Source organism: Haemorhous mexicanus, chromosome 1 (assembly GCF_027477595.1).
Source record: "Haemorhous mexicanus isolate bHaeMex1 chromosome 1, bHaeMex1.pri, whole genome shotgun sequence".
Taxonomy (NCBI): Eukaryota; Metazoa; Chordata; class Aves; order Passeriformes; family Fringillidae; genus Haemorhous; species Haemorhous mexicanus.
In genome coordinates this window covers 17,589,488-17,607,499 of record NC_082341.1, presented here as the reverse complement: position 1 = coordinate 17,607,499, position 18,012 = coordinate 17,589,488, and the positions used below count along the sequence as shown (strand labels likewise).

The 18,012-nt window shown below is 42.0% G+C and overlaps 1 protein-coding gene across 20 annotated transcripts in view; it reads left to right on the top strand.

Annotated features, from left to right (window-relative positions):
- The window catches only part of KIAA1217 (KIAA1217 ortholog), a 338,974-nt gene that overhangs the window by 310,683 nt on the left and 10,279 nt on the right, over positions 1-18,012 (top strand). For 19 of the 20 annotated variants that reach the window (XM_059841653.1, XM_059841745.1, XM_059841755.1 and 16 more), the window contains 7 exons: positions 1,689-1,864; positions 8,205-8,335; positions 8,575-8,722; positions 10,355-10,850; positions 11,644-11,824; positions 16,293-16,447; positions 17,019-17,165. In XM_059841653.1, the coding sequence (XP_059697636.1) occupies positions 1,689-1,864; positions 8,205-8,335; positions 8,575-8,722; positions 10,355-10,850; positions 11,644-11,824; positions 16,293-16,447; positions 17,019-17,165 (1,434 nt within the window). The remainder of the gene's footprint in view (positions 1-1,688; positions 1,865-8,204; positions 8,336-8,574; positions 8,723-10,354; positions 10,851-11,643; positions 11,825-16,292; positions 16,448-17,018; positions 17,166-18,012) is intronic. The other variant, XM_059841620.1, reaches the window with a different exon arrangement.

Here is an 18,012-nt window from a genome sequence, read left to right as displayed (position 1 = left end):
CTGACCCCGGATCAGTTGTTTCACAGATCCTAACTCACTTCCATGTATCAAATTTCCCCACTTTTTAAAGAGCTGGGAATAAATTGTGTGACTGAAGTGTTACATGCTCATTCACTCATTTATTCATTCATTTAGGTTTTCCCACTTGAAAATATGACACAATGAAAGAGGAGTGTATCTCAGATAGTTGTGCTGGCCTTGCAGCAAGAGATTTTAATTTATCAAAGCCAAACATTAATCCCATCATGGGGAAAATACACATAAAAAATACATATTGTCTTCCAAAAAACCTGGATATTATTGATATAGTTCTGTGCTGTTGAAATGTTTTTCAGCTTCATTTTTTCAGTAATTGCTGACACATCTCTTCAGCTGAATTTTGTGACAGCTCCTGCTTGTCACAGCTCAGATTTCACACACACACACCCCTTCAGTGAGGTGTTACCCTCCCTCTCATCACAGTTGTGTAGCCGGAGAAGAGAGTAAGAGAGTCAGGCACAGGGTCTGAAGAGTCATGAGTGAGGAACTGAGTTTGTTTCTCCCATGCCCATATTGGTTGGAAAGAATTGTCTCCAAAGGCACTTTTCCTTTTTTATTCTCAATAATTTTTTAAATTAGATTTTAAAGAAGGCTTACTAAATTATACTGTGTTGTAGGTATCCCATTTTTGTGATTCTTCCTGTTAGGTCATGGGTTTATTTTGTGTGTTAAATGTGATTTGGCTGTTAAACCTGGATGTTTAGAAGACAGCTGACTGTTCAAGTGCTAGTTTTAAAGTGGGAATTTTGTCCCCAGTCAACACAGGTGTTTTTTAAAATCTTACAGTATGAAATGGCTCCTGGGCTAACAGAATTGTGTTCATGTTGCCTGTATCCTAAGACTGTGGCTAGTTGGAGTCCTGCTTATCACTTTGAATCTTGTGAATTGTGTAACAGACTTAAACAGGTTTGGTTTGTGAGCATGGCTCATACCTGCTCCAGGGCTACCTACAGAAGAGTACAGCCTCGTTTGCCTTCTTACCTCTGTTTTGCTCTGTGAGCTTACTATAATTAATGATTGAGTTACTTAACATCAGGCTGCGACAAGAACGAAGGTGTGACTTGAAGTTCTCAGAAATCGCCATATTATAAAGGGGGGTTTTTCTGGTGGGTAAGGGAGGTTTTATGTATTGCAGGTGAGCTGTATGCCTGCACCAAATTGCACCACGTGTAACAGTCCTTCCTCTGCCACTTGAGAGACTGAAAACCTCCATTCTGAAAACAGCAGTGCATTCCAGCCATGAATTAATGTGTGGGATTATCCACTAGGCACGTATGGGCTGTGGGATGCATAAGCTTGTGAGATAGATGGAAAGTGGAAGTCAAGCATCCGGCATTCTTGTGAAGTGTAATTAATTCTTGTTCATGTTGAACCAAGCAGAATAAAGGGGCCACAATCCTTGCAGAAATTATGCATCGAAGGTGATATACTGATCCCAACATCTTTTGTTTATCAGTTTGAAACTGGAAGTTATACATATACATGGAGTAATGTTTATAGGTACAGCTAAAGAGGGAAGGGGGAAGGTAAAAACACTCCCTTACTGTAGGATGGTGTTTATCCCAACCTTCTGAGCTCTGCAGTGTATTCTGTTGCCAGGAATGTCAGTCAAGCAGGAAAAATTGAAGTTGATTTCTTTTGTGCAACAGCTGCAGAACCAGGAGATGCTGAGGGCAATGGTGAAGAAAGCAGAGCTAGAAATCAATGGCAAAGTGATCGAAACAGTGAAGAGGCTTGAAGATCCTGTGCAGCGACAGCGCAACCTGGTGGAACAAGAGAGGCAGAAATACCTCAGCGAGGAGGAAAAGATTGTAAAGAAGTTATGGTGGGTTGAGAAACCTCTTCAGATTTATTGCTTTTGCCTGTCTTTTTATTCCATAAAGTAGAAACTTTTACCACTGTTTTCAGGTAAGCTGCATCTGAATATTCTGTTTTAGCTATGTTTCCTTGCCATGTATCACATCAATTGTAAAACCATGTCTGTGTTGTTCAGCTCACTGGTCCTGACTGGGAGTCCTCTGCACAGCCCACTGGGTAAATCCCAGCAGTACCAAGAGTTTCAACCTCTTCAGAGGTCTTCCCTGTAAAGGGAGGGATGACTGTAAGGACCATGCCCACCCCTGTACTCTGAAAGCCTCCCTCCGCCCTAGTTCTCCCCTTCAGCCTTATGTATTATGCTTTAGGGAAGGAGGGAGGAATTTTCTCAAGAACAAAGGGATTCAAAGGAAGGTAATGAGTTTGGCTTTAAGTACAAAAATCAGATTTCAATATAAGTGCTTTTCCTACTGCATGGGAGAGGTAGGGGAAGCTCAAATAGGGGACTGAAGTTTTTAATTACAGTCAGCAATGCCAGTCCTTGTCTAAAATGTACTCACTGAGGTTTCCATGTGCTTAACTGTGTACCTTGTTTTGTTGTTATGTAAAGGCCCTTTGGAAGATTCTGGTTTTTTTCCCCAGAACTTTGGCCCAAGACTGGTGGGATCAAGTCATTTAGTTTAGTTCAGAGTCAGCAGGAGGCAAGATAAAGCTGAAATTAATAAACAGTTTTACTAATTCTAACACTTAAATTTGTAAGATGTTATATAACTAATTATTTATCATTGCCACATTTCTTTCACACCTAAAGAATTGCTCCATAATAGAGAAAAAATTTCTAGTCATCTTGTCAGGAAATTATGACTGAAGAGCCATAGAATACAGTTCCTGAGCACTGAAGAGAGTAAATCCTTCCTGTTGCTCAGTAAATTGTCAGATTAATATTTATTGTTATAAAAAGGTGCATTTGTAAAGAGAAGGTTGGGTGTTACTAAGGGAAAGTCCTGTGAAGAAAGGTTGAATGAGGAGCAATGGTCCATGCTGGTGTAATTAATCCTCTCAGCTGGTTTGTAGTCTTAAGTAATGACCTTCTGTTCCTCACTTCACTCTTGTGTACTTCATTGCCAAGTTCCTAGATTGTCTGTTCTCTATGGAAAGAGCAATTTGTGTGATGGCTGTTTATGGCATTGCCTCATACAATGGATACAGAGTGTAAGGTCAAGTGCCAGTGGCATTCACTGTTACAGCTGTTCATTAAGGATAGGACTTGGATTGCAATATGGTTCTGTTTTACCAGGTTTTGGAATTTTTCCTGTTCCCATGATTTCTGCTACTTCTGTGCTACTTCATTTGTTACAGTTAAAGGAAAATTTCTTAAATCATTCAAATGTTACTTCACCTCTCTTAGACATATGATAGAAACAAACATTTATTTTTAATCAGTTGTGTCCAGTGAGATTCCTTTGTCATGTGTTTGCTCATGTGCAGGGTCAGAGCCTGAAAGAAAAGCACATCTGACCACAATAATTTCAGCAGCTGATGGCTGTTCATAGTAAGAGCATACAGCACAAAATTACACATCAAATGTCACTGACATTATTGAGAAAAAGGTTAATATTCTTTATAGGCATTTACAACTAAACTGATCCCACTGCAGATATACAAACAAATGCAAAGCAACAGGGCACCAAAATTGCCACTTTTTAGGATTTCAACTGTCACCCTCTTGGTCTTTCCTAAATCATAAGACTAAATCAGTAGACTGTCTTCATGTGAGACACTGAAGCCCAAGGATTACTGCAATACTCACAAAAGTGTATTTACTACTCTTAGGTGGTAAATCTGAGCTTAAAAATCTGTCCTGCTGCAACTGAAGATTATTGCTTGAGCAGGGAGGTTGGACCAGGTGACCCACTGTGGTGCCTTCCAACCTTACCCATTCTGTGATTCTGTGAAATAAGGAAATAAACATTGGCAGTTTTGTGGTGTAAACCACAGAAATGTTGGTGTACATTTCAAAGCAAGCATTCTGTTGAGCAGGAAGCTCGCTCAACAGATTCCTAATGGTGCCTACAGAAGTGTGCCCATGTGTGTCACAACTGTAGCAGGATTACAGTTCAGAGGGTATCTAATGAAACCTGTTAAACATAGTTTATGTACACTTGTGACAGTGAAATACACACTCAGAATTAAATGTGTAGTTTTTTTTTAATCTAGTCTTTTGACTTAACATTAGAGATGTTATATATAGTGCTTGCAGACAGTAGATTTAAGATTTACCAGACCAAGGACAAATTACAGTGCAGTGGTACCATAATGAAGTATTTATGCCATAACAAGCATGTTAGAGGTGTGTCGATATTGTAGGTCTTAAGCACTTTAATAAAGGGAGTTATAAGCACAGTATTTAAATTACAGCCACATCCAGTCTGTTCAATTGCATACAATCCATAGTAACTTACAGCTTAAACTTTGTTAGGAGAAGTATCAGATTTTTTTTAATAATAATAAGCATGACTTATTAAATTAATAATTTAATAAGTCATGCTTCATGAAAGCAAAACTTCTCTTGGCAATCTGGGAGTTCTACTAGTAGCAGATACTTGGGAACCTATATCAGAGGAATCTCTTTTGTTTGTTTTTGAATTGTTCATCTGTCAGTCAATCCCCAGACTTAAATAATGCACAGCAGAATATTCACCCTTGCCATGCTAGTCATTATTTATAGACACTCACTTTCCTCTCCCTTTCCACTACTTTTTCCCCCATTTATGCCTTTTCCAGCATAACCTTCCAGCATAACCTTTAGTTAACCTTCTTCTAGAAGCCTTTCTCTACATTTCATCATCCTCTTGCCTTTCTCTTTGCCCTTTCTAACTCTGGTGCACAGCTGTGGAATGGGGGTGGGAGACAGGAGAGCCCTACAAGAGCTTTGGCTGATGCAGGCACACCATGACCTCGTGCATGGTGTGATCTCCCTGTCCTCATGTGCCATAGGAGCTTTGCACTAAATATCCAACATCTCACTCTCAAGGGATGATCATCAGTTCTAAGGTCATCACTGTATATAAAACCTTAGGGTTTTGAGAGGTTATTGGTTTTAGGTGGGGTTGATTTTGGTTTAATTTCTCCTCCTATCATGAGCACACTTTACAGATATTAGGAGTTAATTTAATCTTTGGTGTTTTCCAGTCAGTTAGTACCAGATGGTCCATCTGCAGTCCTGTGCAGCCACCTTTCATTTGCATCTCCCTAAATAATATAGAAGCCTTTTGAGATTTTTTTTTTCTGTTATATTATTAATCCTTTTTTTCTAAATTATTTATTGCATGTTGAAAAGCACCAACCCTAGCAGTGGTCCCTGTGGAACCCACCAGCAAAGTACATTCATTGAGTTAGCTGTTCATTGATCCCTTATCTTTACTTCAGTGCTTTATCCATAAAAGAATTTCCTCTTGTCCCATGGCAACTTTGCATTCTTGAAAGCTTTTCTTCAAACACCTTGCTGAAAGCCTTTTGCAGTATACTTTGTCCCCAAACTTCTGTTGTTTGTGGATTTGTGAGACTTCACCTTCATTTTACACAAACCATGTTAATTCCTACCTAACACAGCAAATTTATCCATTGTTCATTGATTCTTTACTGTTTATTCTGTATTTTGATACCTATCCATCACACCTGTCTAAGTGTCAGTCTCACCAGAATATAGTTCCCAGGATATCCCTAATCTGGTTCAAAAGCAATTTTAATCAAGAAGTTAGATGCTTATCATTAATAGTTCAGCTGTTTCAACCTCAAGTTGCTATAGAACTCCTGGGCAAATACCATCTGGTCTGGGTGATTTGTTACCATTAATTTTGTCAGTTGTTTTGTAGCCTGTTTTACTGATACTGCAGTCTGAGGCAGATCCTCTTTTGCCTAAAGAAAGATCTCAGCACAAGAGTTGTCTCAGCTTCCCCATGTAGAATATAGATGCAGGAAAATTGTTTATCTTGTATTAGCCTTCTGAAACTGCCTTAATGTGCATGTCTTGCTAATTTGCTCAGGCCAATCTGTAAAGCCAAGTGTTTTCCCCAGTGAGAGAAGAGAAATTCTAGAGACCACCAAATCTGTTTCAGTCTTTGGGTCCTAAGGGATGAAGTTTATTTTCCCTTGCAGTTAGCAACAAGAAGCAGTGTCATGTGGTATCCCCTGGGTAATTTCTTGTTGTCTTGTTTGACAGTATGTGGAATCAAAGGGGTTTGTGATGACCCTTCCATTTCTGCTCAAAGAACAAAGGGGAAAGTGGGCCATTATCAGCTACCTCAAAGTCCTTTAAACATGGTAATATTGTTCTGTGTTTTCCTTTCTCTTCTTTCCGCACATGAACAAATTAAAGCATCTTTCTTTATCTGTTTTATTGCCTGGTAGATGTAAGTATTTGAGAACCTGCTTTTCCAGCTGATCTATAAAAGGGAGGAGGGATACCCCATGATTCCCAAAGCAGCACCGCCCAGCCTCAGTGCCAATACCAGGGCACAAGGACTAGGGAGGATGCATGACTGCAGAGCACTATGCTGTAGAGCAGGAGCCCTTGCCTTAGTGACAATAGGCCACATTCTTCCTCCAGTTCCTGCTAGAGTGTGTCTGTGCCCTTTATTGCAAAGGCAGACAGAGACAGCAGATACCTGCATTTTAGCAGCCTCTGCCACTGGAAAAACACCCTTAGAAGTGTTCCCTTGCTGCCATCGTGTGGTCCAGTGGATTGTTTCCTGCAAGTCTGCTTGTGCTGGGGGAATTCCCCAGCTTTCTGAGGGCAGAAGCATTTGGAGAAGTGGTCTGAAAGTGAGAACAGGATCATTTACCTCCACTTGTTTGTGATCTGTTCAGACGCAGCTTATGATTCTCAATTCAAAGTAATTTTTTAGTTCCTAGAGTTCTTAGTTTTGGATTGAAATGAACTCTCTGCTGTGCATACTTAATGTTCAGATGCTGTTCCTGTTTCTGTTCTTCTGTGTATGAGAAATAATCTTGTGTTGCCATGGATTGTGCTTCTGATTTAAACAGACCTACATGTACAGTAGTGCTGTAAGGAATTTTCTTTTTTTTTTTATCCCATTACTGGCCATCTACTTTTCTTCCCCACTGAGATGGGTCTGGGAAATGACTGGCTTTGTATGGCAGTGGAAGGGAAATATGTGGAAATGCAAGATTTGCAGATGGTGCAGAGGGTAGGCTTCTCATACCCCTTTCCTGCCAATCCTCTTTTACCTTGATTCTCTTACAGCAATTGCAAAACTGATCCCTGATGGATGTGAAAAATGATGCTCAAGATTAGGTTCAAATGAGTGGCTGATTTGTCAGTTGCATTTTTTTCTATCTGAAATTAAACTGTTTCCTAAAATATTCCTGTGAGTAAATTTGGTATCTTAATAGAAGTGAATTTCTCCTAGATATTCAAGAGATGATCTTTTTAAGGTGTTTGCATGGGTATTTGTGTAGTTGCCCATAAAGCACCTCGGGCTTGGGTTTTTTTGACAAAATTTTATGTATCTGTGGAAAACTCTACCTAAAACAATGTTGTCTTGAGCTCAAATGGGAAGAAATGGCTCCTTCCCAAGCAAAACCAGAATTTATGTGTCTCAAGTATTGCAAAATGTTTTGTGACGTATAAGAAGACTGGAAAAAATGTTGGGAAAGGTGAGAAGGAAGCCCCAGATGGAGCTGGAGTAAGCACAGAATGGCAGCGGTTGGAAAAAACACCCAGAGTGATTCACTCTTAAATCCAAGTGCTGAGCAAGAGCTGCACACAATGCACACTTGCTGTTTCAGTCTGGCTGTTCATAGAAACAGGATCCTGTGTCCTGTCTAGCAGTACCTGGCAGATAAACAAGGTTGTATCAAGAGGCTTTTGGTGCCAGTTTTTGGGCTGTTTCATAACTGTTGGGCATTCCTCTGTATGTCATCAACAAAGAGAAAACACAAGGTGCAAACCAGTACTGGATGTAGTGGCACAGTGTCCATCCCCTTCGAGTACTTGTGTCCCCAGAGGGCTACTGGCTGGTTGTGTGTTTCACCAGCTCACCTGCCCTTTGTAGCACAGCTGCCCTGAGGCCAAGATACTCAGCACATCTGCAGCTTGTCACAGAAGTCAGTGACTTGGGATAGCTGCAAGCCTATTCCTGTGCTGTGAGTGTCCAGTGTTCTCACCTCCCTTCATGGTATCCTGTCATTTGTTCAGCCTGTGGTGTCAGATCTAAAGGTGTCACAGTTGAAGTCTCTGATTTAGTTTACTCCATTCATTTACAAATATTTGCTTGCAATATCAAAGTCCTGCTTAAGTTTTCTGTTCATGTTATTTCTTCTGCCAGTGAGCTGGAGACATTTGTTGAAGACCTGAAGAAGGATTCTGCTGCTTCCAGCAAGACAGTTACACTGAAAGACGTGGAAGATGGAGCCTTTCTTTTGCGTCAAGTGGGAGAAGCTGTTGCTACCCTGAAAGGTATGTACTTTTCCTTTTTACTTTTGTTTCTTTTCCTTTAACCACAGAGAACAGTTTTGCCTTTGATCTGGAGGCATTAACTTTCACTTTCAAAAAGATTTAAAGCTGGGATTAGGGAGCTTGCTGCGTGGCCCCTGGAGAGAGATAGACATTCAAGTAATTGACATTCACCCAATCGTCTTTTACTGCCCAGGGCTTTCATAATTTCCTCTTCAGCCTCACAATTGTTTTCCTTGCAGGAGAGTTCCCAACACTGCAGAACAAAATGCGAGCAATCCTGCGGATTGAGGTGGAAGCTGTGAGGTTCCTGAAGGAGGAGCCCCACAAGCTAGACAGCCTGCTGAAACGAGTGCGCAGCATGACTGACGTCCTCACCATGCTCAGGAGGTGATTCCTTTTCTTTTCTTTCTTCAGGCTTAAAGAATTTTCTCAAGCAGGGCTGGATCAGCTTTTGGGTTTGTGTTCTCCCCCTTGCCCGTGGCAAATGTGAGAAATTCAGCTTGCTTGCAGTATTTATAGATTAATCCTAGAGCCTTCTCAAGGGAAATCAAATTAACCTTCCCTGTGCTCTGTGCAGTGAGTCCACTCTGACCAACGGCCTCAGTCACTGAGATCTTACAATTGAGATTTAATGCCTCTCCAGTCAGCACTTCCAGATCTGGGAAGTGCCTGGATGAGAGAACTTAAAGTGGCAACAGTCTCATACCTGAGCTAATTAACTTTAGGTATTTACAGCAATTTAAGCTAACAGAAACATTCTCTGACACTGAAAGGTTCATTCCCTAAAATGTAACAGTAAGAAATAAAATAGGAAAATAGTGTAAGTGGATAAAGGTATTCCAAAACTTCTGAAAGAATACGCCTCAAATTCTTTTTCTCTTCTTTGGAAGGGAGATTCATTAAAAAAAGCTGGAATATTAGATAAAAATTAATGTCCACTAAGTGCCAGTGTTTAGCCATGTTTGTCAGAATATCTGAACAGCAAATAATTGCTGATTTATTTAACTCAGTGGGCATTGGATTTAATTCTTGCTCAAAACTGTCAGTGGTGATGGTCTCAATTTTAGTTCAATTACAGGAAAATGTAAGTCATGAGCTGTTGTCACTACCATTATTCTAAGGAATGTAGTGTTGCCAGTGTTTCTATATATCCTGGAGCTTATGTAAAATGGATTTGGCAGTACTGGCAGATGGGTAAAATGGTTTATATAACAGGTTTTCTAAGAGCCATCACTTATTTTTCCATGCAGACTAATGTCTATATCCTTTCACGTTAGTTTCTTTTCTTAAAAATTATTACAGTTATCTCCTGTCTTGCAAAAAAAAAAAATATAACAATAAGCTATGCATACCAAAGTTTTACCAATTTTTTTGCAGCAAAATTGCATGTTAAGCCTCATAAATTCTTTTTCAATAATGGGAAAGCTCACAGCATTTGATGGCTTGCAATGCTCAGAAGCTCAGACATTTCACAGCTACCTGCCAGAAATAGTTGCTTCTTTATGTCCTCAGCTCATCCTACCCCACACTCTTGACAGGAAGGACCTTTATGAAGTATCATGTGATGCAGAACCTTCATTGGAAGCTCTGTTTTGACAACGTGCCAGACTGCTGCCTCTTATTATATGTAGCTTCACTTTTCTGTGCTTCTAGTCCAGGAACATCTTGTTTAGCTAGATACATTGTATACAGTTTAATCAACTAATTTCCATTCTCACTTGAAAATCAACCCACTGTAACTCCTGGTTTGGTAAGAAACTGCCAGTACATCACTGAAGGTTTGTAAACACCTTAGAAGGCAAAACCATCTGAGTTAGAATAGCCTCTTTAAAATCCTGAGCTCCTGACTCTGAGAGAAAGCTATAAAATCATACAGTTGAGGGCATCAGGGAAATAAAAGACACAATTTTGATTGTTTTGACTTTGGTGCTTTTTCTTTGCAAGAGTTTATTGTTGCATATTGCTCAGGACTGGCCTGTGTGCTGACCATGTGCTGTTGTGTTCCATTGGGCTGGGCAGACACGTTACAGAAGGACTGCTGAGGGGTGTGGATCCATCCCAAGCCGCGCAATACTCTGCTATGGAAAAGTCCCCTGCAGCTGACCCTCTGAAAAACCAAGAGGAGCACAAGCCCACCCAGGGACACGCACAGCAAAACCTCCCAGCAATCCCATCCGAGTCCCAGGTGTCATCAGTCAAGTCAGAAGTCATCCCCTTCTCATCGATGACCGTCCACCACGTGCAGAGCTCTCCCGTTGTCATGCACCAGTCCCAGCACTCGGCAGCCCTGGTGCCCCACGCCCAGGGCTCTCCCTCTGCAGGCTCTCACAGCGAAGCTGTGCCCACAGCTGGCCACCCCTCAGCCACCCCGGCCCCGCCAGAGCCCACGGCAGGACCCCAGCCCACTCCAGCCACACCAGCAGCGCAGGTCTCTGTCAATGGCACCACCATGCAAAGCCTTTTCATTGAGGAAATTCACAGTGCAAGTAGCAGAAATCGAGCTGTATCGATTGAGGTACGGTGTATTCCACTCAAGCAGCTGTCCTCTCTTTGGGTCTGAGCTCCCAGTCTCACTCTTGAGGCTGCAGGTGGGACTTTTCAAATGCATTCTGGGGATTTATGTACTTAACCCCTAATTACACTGTACTTCTGAAGATACCCTCTGATTTTGTCCCTGCTCATTGCAGAAGGGTTGGACTAGATGTCCTGTAAAGGTCCCTTACAACCCAAATTATTCTATGATTTTAAATGCAACAGAAAAATCACATGTAACCAAAATTAGGTAACTGTGTTTTTAAAATTATCTTTATTGAAAAAATCAGAATTCTATTTTAGAATACCTTAATTTTAACCAATAGCATATCATTCTCTGGCAACACTTGCATACGTGGATTTCGTTCACTCTTTAAATCTCCATGTCCCTTGTTATGGGGAAGTAAAAGTGCAGGAGTGTGAAGCTCCAGTGGTTTCCAGTGGGAAAACCCAGAGGTGAACTGCTGTGACTTATTACAGACAGGTACTTCAATCACCAGTGTGATGTAGTAAGGTAGAGACCCAGATTTAAATTTGGCCTTTGTTCCTTTAGTGAGCAGTGGCCACTTTCTGTCTGGCATGTGTTTGTGTCAAATCTAGCACAAGAAGTCAGAGCAGTGTGCAATTACTGTTCATGTATTTCCTTTAGTTGCTGACTACAATTGAAAGAATCTATCCATACTGACCTGTAATGTTTACACATGGAATTTATATTTAAGTAAGTGATCACAATGGAAATCAGAAGAATAAATAGATGCTTTACTGGTTTTGTCTAGAAAGCTGAAAAGAAGTGGGAAGAGAAAAGACAAAACCTTGATCACTATAATGGAAAGGAATTTGAAAAGCTCTTGGAAGAGGCCCAGGCCAATATAATGAAGTCCATTCCTAACCTGGAGATGCCTCCCCAGCCAGCAGCCCTGCCTAAAGGAGATGCAGCAGAAAAGCTAGAAGTCTCAGGTAAGGTTTGCTAGAGTAAATGGGGCTGAAGAATTGCATCTCTGGAAAGGAGAGGTTATTTTTCCTACTTTCTAGAATGTTTTCAGTTTATAGATTGCTGTGATCTTGAGGAAGGACCAAACAATCTCTGAATACACAAAAATGTGCTTTAAAAAGCAAGAATAACTTGCTGTGTGTGGATAGAACAGTGGTAAAAGCTGGCAGTTGCAAGCAGGAAGATCCAGGTTAAGCATTAGGGAAAAAAAACTCATAAAGATAGGGAAAGTGAAGCACTGAAGCTGCGTGAGGCAGGGAGGAGGATGGAAGGTCCTCATTACTGGACAGAATAGTTTAGACTAGCACAGAACTAGAATTATATAGGTAGGGCTACTTAGTGGTAGTAAGATGGTGAGGTGTCCTTCCAGTCCTATTTCTTTCACCATTTAACATGCAAATCCATGTCTGAATTTATTCAAAATCCAAGGAGCAAAAAAGATGTCTCAGCCAAACCTTGGATTTATCCCATTAGCCAAACACACATCAGCTGTAAAATTCTTACCCAGCAACATGTGCAAGTCCATCCACCTCAGTCTCTGACAGGCAATTGGAGATGCTGTGTGTGGGGACAACAGAACCCAGCTGCCTTCTGCAGTCTGCTAGTAGTATTCCAGCACCTACACTGGATTTCAAAGGGAATATCCAAATCTCCTCCTTTTCATATCCATTATGGAACTTTTATCCAGCAGTTCCTCTCTACCTGCTTATACAGTTTGCATCCTCTTTCTGTGGCAGCAAGCTCCCATCTTGTGAAGGAGCTTTCCTTTATCTTTTTTAAACTGGCATCATACCAGCTTTATTGAGTTCTCCATAGCTCTAATATCCTCCAGTTTGGTAAACAACAGCTTTTCATTTAATTCATAAAATCATGGAGGCAGTGGATAAACCTTTATCATATCCTGGAGCTCTCCTGGAGTGGGAGTGTGCAGCTCTCCTGCCCCACAGACTTCAAACTGTGAGCTTCCAGCCTTTCTGGTCCCTCCAGCCAGGCCAGCTGCTCCCTCCCGTAGAGGCTAGATTAGTTACCCTTGTTTAACCCCACGTTGTCCTTCTGGAGCTATGGAGGTCAATGCTGCATGCTGCACTCAAGGTGTTGGCATGCCAACATAGTAAAAAGCTGAAAAACAATGTCCTAGGGGTTGTGTAGACAAATTCATATAGAATTTGGAAGGAGTGTTTTCAGATCCAGCATTTTGTTCTGGGTGTACCTTTGACACTGCCAAGTTTTGTCTTCTTGGATGTTTTGCAACATACATGTTTAAAATAAATTCTGTTGAACCTCATAAAATAATTTTAGAATTCTGGCACCTTTCGGTGAGATTACTGGCTATCAACACAGTTAGCTTGTATAATGTGTGGCATAAATAGAAAATAAGTACCATATGGGTGCAGTGAGCTGTGACATCCTAAAAAGTGCAGAGCACAGTAACTGAGAAGTTTTTAAGTCACATAGTTAACTAATCCACTTCTAGAGTACAGTTTTGCACAGTGTGCAGCCAGCAGATTTAAGAACAAGTTTTATGAGATTGAGACATTTGCCTTCTGTTGTGCATAATGAATCCTGCAATAGTTACATAAATACAGGAACAGCAAAACTTTTCCTTAATATCTGATTAAATATCTCACATACCACTCAGCTCTTATATGACAGGGTGAAAAGTTCAGTACCAGTCTGCTGTAGACTTGAAAACTGAGCAGCATAAGAAAAGACAGACCACCTATCTACCAATACAATACATAAAAAATTTTGGCCATAAATGAGCAGAGCCTTCTGTTGGTTCAACTGCAGAACCCAGAAAGATCATGTTGCCAGATTGTGTTGTCTCATCCATTCTCCACACAGAACCTCTCCCAGTGAAGAAACTCTTTTTTTTTTTCTCTGCAAAGGACAAAGCAAAATAAAGTTACACGCTTAACAGTTTCCCACATGACTCTGTAATGTCATGACATTTCTTTAATGTCTTGACTAACTCATCTTTGTATCAAGACTGTTCCGTGAAAAATGTGATTTTTTTTTCCTAGCATGTGCATTAGAAATTGATCTCCTTCATCTCTCTTTGTGCCTTCATATGTGAGAATGTCCTGACTTTTGTAAGTGATGAGTGATCAGTAACTTCCATTAAAGAGAGTTTATCTGACTCCAGAGTTTGCCTCAAGACAGGCATTATTACTTTGAAACCTTTTGGATTTATTTTGATACAAGTAGAAGTCTGTATGGTGAGAGCAACTGGTTCCCATCTATCTGTGCCTGTTGAAAAATTCTGCAGTTTAGTGAAACAGCTAGTGACAAGCAACTCCCATTTTGTTCACAGAAGTGCTGAGCCCTTTGGCACCAAAGAAGGTTCCATAATGTGTAGGTTTTGTTCATGGGCAGTCTCAGGCTTAGTGAGCTAAATTTGTTCATTTACTCCTCCCTCTTTAAATTTGCCAGAGGAAAAAAAAAAGAACAGAATAAAATCTTCCCTGCAATTTTTTCCTCTAAAGTTTATTTTTTCCCTTCCCATTTATACTGGGGAAATATAATTGTTTAGTAAATAAAATGGAAATCCATCTCTGAAGTTTTATATGCAGCCTAGTGTCACTGCACTGACATGAGCAAACCCCATCACAGCCTCTCCTTAATGACTTCAGCTGAGGGATGTGAGAGGGAATAGTCTTCAATAACCAGTGCACCTGCCACACTCAGGGACAATATATCTTGCCTGTTTTTATCTCCCATTTTGAGGATGGAGATGGATGAGTGTCTCAGAGATGTGAATGAGATGGTAAGAATCATGTTTTCTTTGTGCCTTCTGTGTCTCTCATCCAACCTTGCTCTCATTAAGTGTGCGAAAAACTTGGAATTCTTGCAATCAGAGTCACTACCAGTTTGAGGGTAATGGGTTGTGCCCCTTAAAAGGAGTAGGGATTTGCAAAAGCCCTACATCATAGTCTGCTAAACACCATCTTAGAGAATTACTCTGATTTTACAGCAGAAGTACATCTGATGTAATTAAAAACTGAGTGGTGTGTGTTGACCAAAGAAGTGGTCTAATGTAAAGTACATCTGGAAATTCACTCTTCTTGTAATCTGGCAAGTGAGTGCCAGATAACCAGGGAGGGAGATAATACAACTGAGCATTTCTTTAAGCTTAAGCAGCTTCAAAGAACACTTGAGCTAAGAAGGAAACAAAGATGAGACCAGGTCAGACAAGGGCTCCATCCAGTCCCCAGGGCTAGCTGGAGTGTTGGAGGAGCCTGACAGAGGCCCAGGGCGGTTATGCAATAATTTCCCCAGAGGGAACAGTTAGCCCTAAACAGCTGGGTAATCCCAAAAGCAGGATGTTGTATTTTTCTGGATTATATTTATTCCAGCTGTTTATATAACACTGAGTAGCTGCAGAAAGGTCATTCTTTTGCTCTTGGAAACAAACACTGTAAACAGCAGTGTGAAAACAGTGGCTGTTGCCATATTTATGATGCTTAGCCTGTAAGCAGAAACACACAGGGACAGGTCATGAGCTGGGTCATGCTGCTTCTGGAAATAATGTGGTCCAGCGACAGTGGGGAGGAGGAGGTGGCAGCTGGTGGGGCAGCATCCTCAGGGGCAATGCCAGTTTGACACTGGTCTCCTCTAGAAAGACTCTCCTCAGAAAGCAAGGGGTGGCTCTGCTTGGCCTTTGCATTTGGTATTTGAATCTTCTTGGCTTAGAAAAACATGTATAGGGCTCTTATATGGTAATTCAAAGGCAAAACTCTGCATTCCTGGAATTATAGCAAGTTAAGTGAAAACAAATGCTCCTTAAGAAGAGGAGCAAGTGCAGTTGCCTCTGGTGATCTCCTGCCCTGCTCAGAGATGAGAGGATTCACTGAAATACAAGGGTGGCATCTCTAGAGTACTGCTTACATTTTCACTCAGCCTTTGTGTGAACTTAGCTAGTTGTGTCCAACTGTGAGATGGACAGAACTCTTCAGCTCCTTGCACCTTGCCAGCAGCACCTCCCAGGCAGAGCAGAAAGGTGTGCTGGTTGCTTCAGAATTGCTGAGAGCAATGAGAAGCTGCCAGGTCTCACTGTCTCCATGTCAGTAGCCTTGCTCTCAAAGGAGGCTGAGGGTGTCTGTAAGCAGGTACCCAGAACCTGTGCCTTACATGCTCCTTCACACGTGTGCTCTGCTATCCCACTTGTACAGCAATGGCTACAGCCAGATACTGTGGCCTAGAGGACAGGAGTTGTGCTGAAAATTTCTGGGGGAAGTGATCCAGTTTCTCTGTGCAAGTACAGCAGTTTACTTTTGCTTCCAGTTACATTGAATACCAAATGTGATTCTGTTTGTATATTCAGCAACAGGACCTTTTAAGACATTTTTTTCCTTTCCAGTTGAGGCAGGTGTACAAATACTATTTTCCTCTCCTTGACTTATGCTTGCTTTGTGCTGCTCTGTTTACCTGCAGAAGAAGCTCCTGATGGAGAGCAGGATAATGACAAGCTGAGCAAGTCTCCACCTCCTCCCCCTCCGCGGCGCAGTTACCTGCCAGGGTCAGGACTGACCACAACCAGATCAGGAGATGTCATCTACACAGCCAGAAAAGAGGCTGCTGCCCTCAAGGTTTGGTGATTCGTACTCTAGGCAGCCAGACTCCTGAGGAGAGGGTGGCAGAGAGACAAGACACAGGCTTGGGCCTATAAACCACAAAATAAGTTGAGCAGAGCTGTGTCCAGGAGAGCTGCTGAAACTGCTCAGTTCTGTTACAGGAGTCTTGCTGCTTTTATCTCCTAGCAAAGCAGCAGGCAAGTCACAGGCTGCTTTCATTTAGAGTGGTAAGAAGATTAAAATAAAAAAAAAAAAAACCCAAAAAAACAAAGCATGCCTTAAACAGATGGGGATGATCAGGTCAGATTTGAGAGTGTTTTTACAGAAATGTTGCAAATTAGTTTCTTCGGGCTTGTTTTCCCCATCTGTTCTGGGGAAGGAGGTGGTGGGAAGTCCAATTTAGGAAGCCTTTTAATCTGTGAACATATAATCACATCAACAATATTGGTTGTTTTTGAACTGATGAAGCAGCCGGAGGAGGGACCTTGCAAGAGAGGAGTTGCAATAGTGTTACATTTTTGGTGTTTACTTTGCATCAGGAGGGCTCAGCTGTGTTATCTGACTGTGCTTTCTCATCCCCTTGTAGGAATGCAGTGAAGATGCTGGGCAAACAGCACAATCCAAAGCCTCTAAAGAGGACCAGGCATTGTCTCGGAGCACAGGGCATGCTGTAGCACCAGCTGCAAAAGATGAAGAGGAAGAGGAAGGAGATAAAATAATGGCAGAATTACAGGTATGCCTTTTGGGTTGCACATGAGGACACCTGTGCCCAATATCACTTCTAGGGCCTCAGTGCAATTTCCAGCTCAGAACATGGAGGAAAGTAGGTCTGCTAGCCTCACCCAGTACCACTTTGTTGCACTGAGTGGTACACTTTTTGGAAGTACTACCAAATTTTGTCCAAGAGGTCTGGAGCTGAGACAGTGGTCAAGAATGCAGCAGCTGCCACTGGAGAAGCCTGCACATGCAAATGGGACAAGTAAAACATTGGTGTGCATTTGGTGTGGTTGTCCCTGGCCTAGTGTTGTTCACTAGTACCAGGCTGGCAAGGTGCTGAGAGCCTCTGTCATGTGTGCTGTCTTTGATGGGAGCAGAGAATAACTGGGTCTGCTCCTGCTGGGCTGTGCTATGGTCCCGAGTTTCCCAGAATGTTTGAGCACTGAGACATTGCCCATTCCCTGGGGTGTAACTGGTACATCTCTCTGCCAGTGGCATAGAAGAGTGCTCTCTTGCTGGTCCTTCACTTGACATCACACAGGACAGTTCACTTCAGTGATGAAAATGCTGCAGTAAAGGCCAACTATTCCAGCTACCATCATTGAGCTCCAGCTTCCCCGGGGCACCCTCTGTCCTCTTCCATGCCCACATGAGGAAGGGAGATGTGGACCAGCCTAACTGGCTGTAACTTCTGGTATTTTAGAGCACTGTCACAACGTGAGATGATCCCTGCTGTCCTCCTGCCAACAGGAGGGCTGGGTGCTGCCCACGGGGCTTCAGAGCACAGCAGTTGTGGGCACTGGGCTGTAACTGTTAGATCTGAGGGGTGCTTGAACCCTGCTCCTTCCCTCAGCTCTCACCCA